General features: G+C 36.8%; 1 protein-coding gene across 3 annotated transcripts; it reads left to right on the forward strand.

The window, feature by feature from the left end:
- Positions 1–506: 506 nt before the first annotated feature.
- LOC146329416 (uncharacterized) lies at positions 507–3,349 on the forward strand. 3 transcript variants are annotated; one of them, XM_084712143.1, is made up of 4 exons: positions 507–730; positions 1,841–2,002; positions 2,843–2,926; positions 3,150–3,349. In XM_084712143.1, the coding sequence occupies exons 2-4, from the start codon at positions 1,926–1,928 to the stop codon at positions 3,340–3,342; spliced, it is 354 nt and encodes a 117-aa protein (XP_084568269.1). In that variant the 5' UTR covers positions 507–730; positions 1,841–1,925; the 3' UTR covers positions 3,343–3,349. The 3 variants fall into 3 exon arrangements, with proteins under 3 accessions (XP_084568269.1, XP_084568253.1, XP_084568261.1); XM_084712127.1 differs by having other exon boundaries at positions 509–730; positions 3,141–3,349; XM_084712135.1 differs by having other exon boundaries at positions 579–730; positions 3,147–3,349.

Consider the following 3,349-nt stretch of genomic DNA (forward strand, 5'->3'; position numbering starts at 1 on the left):
TTATTTACACTCAGGAAAAAAACACTTTGAAGGGTTAGGGTTAGGGTTAGAGTCCTCCTTTATATTTGTGCCAAGTTTACATTATAAAACCAAACAATAATAAATAAATAAACCCAGCCAACATAAAAGTGACAGTAAATAATAAACTGTTCATCATCTGGTGAGCACGTTGCTGTGATTTCGATATTTCCTCTGAACCGGGGGAATATTTGACCTGACGGCTGTTTCTGTCATTCATCAGAAACATGACATTTTTCTTTGTTTATGGTTTCCTACTGACAACGGTGCACATCATCATTTTAATATACAAAACAATGAGGAATATAATAATGTTTCCAAAGAGTCCTACAGTAGCCATGGTAACCGTGTGTGTGTGTGTGTGTGTGTGTGTGTGTGTGTGTGTGTGTGAGTGTGTGTGTGTGTGTGTGTGTGATCATGGTTACCAGTGTCAGTTTGCTCTGTTGTTGTCAGACTGTAGTGTTGGGTTTCTGTGTCCTGGATCTCCTGCAGAGATAATCAGAAGAAGAAGAAGAGACGATGAACCCTTATAGGAAACAGCAGAGGATGGGACACCGGTGAGGAAATAAATAAATAAATAAATAAGTAAGTAAATAAATAAATAAATAAATAAATAAATAAAGTGGAGCAGACCTGAGAGCAGCTGAGCGATCCAGTCTCTCAGGTCACCTTCTCCAGGTCTGCAGTCAGCGGGGACGTCTCTCATCTGCAGGTGAGACTGGTCCTTTCAGATGATGCATGGAGAAAACTTAACAAAAGATATTGTGGATGAACTGATTTAACAAAAAAAAAAGATAGAATTTTAAAGTTATTATTGCAGATTTTGGAAAATAATTTTCATGAAGTTTACAGTTTGAAGGTTGTCTCTGTGTTTTAAAGTCAGTGTTTCCTCCAGTGGTAACAGCAGTGGAGGAAGTATTAAGATCAATTTTAAACCTGTTTGCGATTAGATTTTCTTTTAACCTGCTTCTAGATTTAAATTCATTATTTTCTGCATGTTGAACTTCACACGTCCAAAAATGTAAAATGTCACCAGCAGCCTCTAGAGGCCACAATGTTTATTACACACCAGAATATGAACCAGTGGGACAATAAACTACATACTGGTTATTTATTTCTAAACATTTATATTAAGTTGCTGCTGGAATGTCTCTAAATACACTTTACAAGTTCGAGGTGCTACTTTTCCTAAAATAATGATTTATCTTATAAAATAATGATAATCTTTGAATGGTGACCAGTTTTCAAATGTAAAAAAAACAACAGAATAAAAACTTGGATTAGACCAGATGAGCAGGATGGAAACATTTTATGTTTTTATTCTGTTGTTTTTTACATTTGAAAACTGGTCACCAATCACTTCCACTGTTTGTTTTCCTGTGAAACTCCAACAGAGTTTTGTGGACTAAAAACCTTAAATAAATAGATTGATTATGAAAATATGAAGTTATTGGGGACCATTTAGTTAAAAATACATCCGTTCTTAATTCTAATCTTGCAGTAGTGTTTTCCATGTAATAAAGTAAGAGGGTTTTAAGGATAATTCTATATCAAAACATGTTTTAAATTTCTTTTTGTGTATTCTGCCAATATTCTAGAAGTACTGGTCAGTTCCCAAAGACGTGGTACTTAAGTAAAGTATCTGAATACGTCCTCTGCCACGGTGATGAGGCTGAAAAATGAATGTGGCCGTAGGAAAGGTCACAAGGTCGCGCCGTTAACTGAGAATGGAATATTTTATTTTCTGAAACAAACTGATCAGAAAGATATGAAGTCCAGAGCTGCTGCAGACAGATCTGATCTGATCCGTGTTCGCCCACAGGTTAACTCTCGCACTCAAGCTGACTCGCCCTCGACCATCTCTGGACCCGTGTTGACACTGACGTGGCCTCGTCTCCTCGTCGGCGATGGCGGGACCTGGTGTGGCTCTGAGGCTTCATGAGTTCAGAGAGTCTCAAGACTCCAGACGGCTGGATGGACCAAAGTAAATGAGCAGCAACAGCAACCGAAACCTTATTCCAAAATTCCTGAGTTTAATTTTCATACCAAATATTCATTTAAGATGATGATTGTCTATCAAACTTTCTATCAGACATCACAGTGACCTTTGTTAATACAAACATCCAGATTTTCTCATAAATTAACTGTAAATTATTTCATCAATTATTACAAGTTGTAAAACCAGACATAATATTGTCTGGAGGCAAATCATGTAACATTTAACATCTGATAAGATTCTTGATAAGATTAAGTTTCTGTAGAAGTAAAGTATTCTGTTGCAAGTAAAACTAAATAATAACTTTGATAATTACTTGTTTTCCTACTGTAGGTCCTACACTTTAAGAATAATTTGTCAATGACATAATGATAAAAATAAAATTATTATTCAGTTTTACCTCTTAGGCATCTAAAAATTATTCAGTATTTTAAAAAGAGAAAAAAGCATAACCTAAGTAAAGCCTTGTATAGTTTCCTTTAACATGCATTCACATACGCATCCATTTGCATCATTGCTGAGAGAAATGTTGTCATAATCACCTACGGTCCAAAGTTACACCTTCAAAATATTTGTTTAATTACAATATTAAAATAAATAATCACATTTCAGAAGATGAGAGTATGAAATATTTGAAATTTTGCACAAGAAAGGATTTTAAATAATGATTAATAAAATTCAAGTTCTGTCAATCAACTAACTAGTTAATCAGCTCTAATTATAAACTGCTTGGTTATTTAATTTAGAACAAAGCGCCACATTTTATAAGATCTATAATGTGATGGGGACCTTCTAACATTCAACATTTTATTCTTATTTCTATTCCAGTCCGTCACGTCTGGGGAGAGATGTACATGGATTATATCCAGGACAGCTGGGCAGAGTTCATATTGTCCACTCAAAGGATTGTGGGTAAGGTTAGGGGTGAGCAGGGGTGAGATTCTGGCGACCAGGAAAGGTCAGAGTAGACTGTATGGTCATTTTGGAAGTGGTTGTTTAAATACTGTGTGACTTGTTCTGGAGTGTTGGACAAATAAAAGTAGTAAAGAAAGCTACATATAATTCTAATAAAACAACCACAGTGTCCTCAAACAAAGACTCCACTCTGTCTGTCAACATGTCACAGCTACAGCAGACGGTCTCAGTCCCTCCATGAGTCTCTTCGGTCTCCAAACCCTCCGTGTGAAGACGACCTGCAGAGTTTCGACGTCTGCACCCTGAGAGCAGTGACTGTCCTTCATCACAGACCCGCTGTCCTGGAACAGCGTCCCCCTCAGACGGCTTACCAGGAGCATTTTGGTCTTCAGTCCCGTCTCGTTCCTCGGTAGTTGCTCA

Source organism: Lutjanus erythropterus, chromosome 3, assembly GCF_056507025.1.
Source record: "Lutjanus erythropterus isolate fLutEry1 chromosome 3, fLutEry1.hap2, whole genome shotgun sequence".
In the NCBI taxonomy this organism is placed as follows: domain Eukaryota; kingdom Metazoa; phylum Chordata; class Actinopteri; order Lutjaniformes; family Lutjanidae; genus Lutjanus; species Lutjanus erythropterus.

Coding starts and splice junctions, on each gene's coding strand:
- LOC146329416 (XM_084712127.1), top strand. CDS start 1,926: ATGGCGGGACCTGGTGTGGCTCTGAGGCTTCATGAGTTCAGAGAGTCT. Junction 2,003..2,842: donor AGACGGCTGGATGGACCAAA/GTAAATGAGCAG, acceptor TTTCTATTCCAG/TCCGTCACGTCTGGGGAGAG. Junction 2,927..3,140: donor GTCCACTCAAAGGATTGTGG/GTAAGGTTAGGG, acceptor AACATGTCACAG/CTACAGCAGACGGTCTCAGT.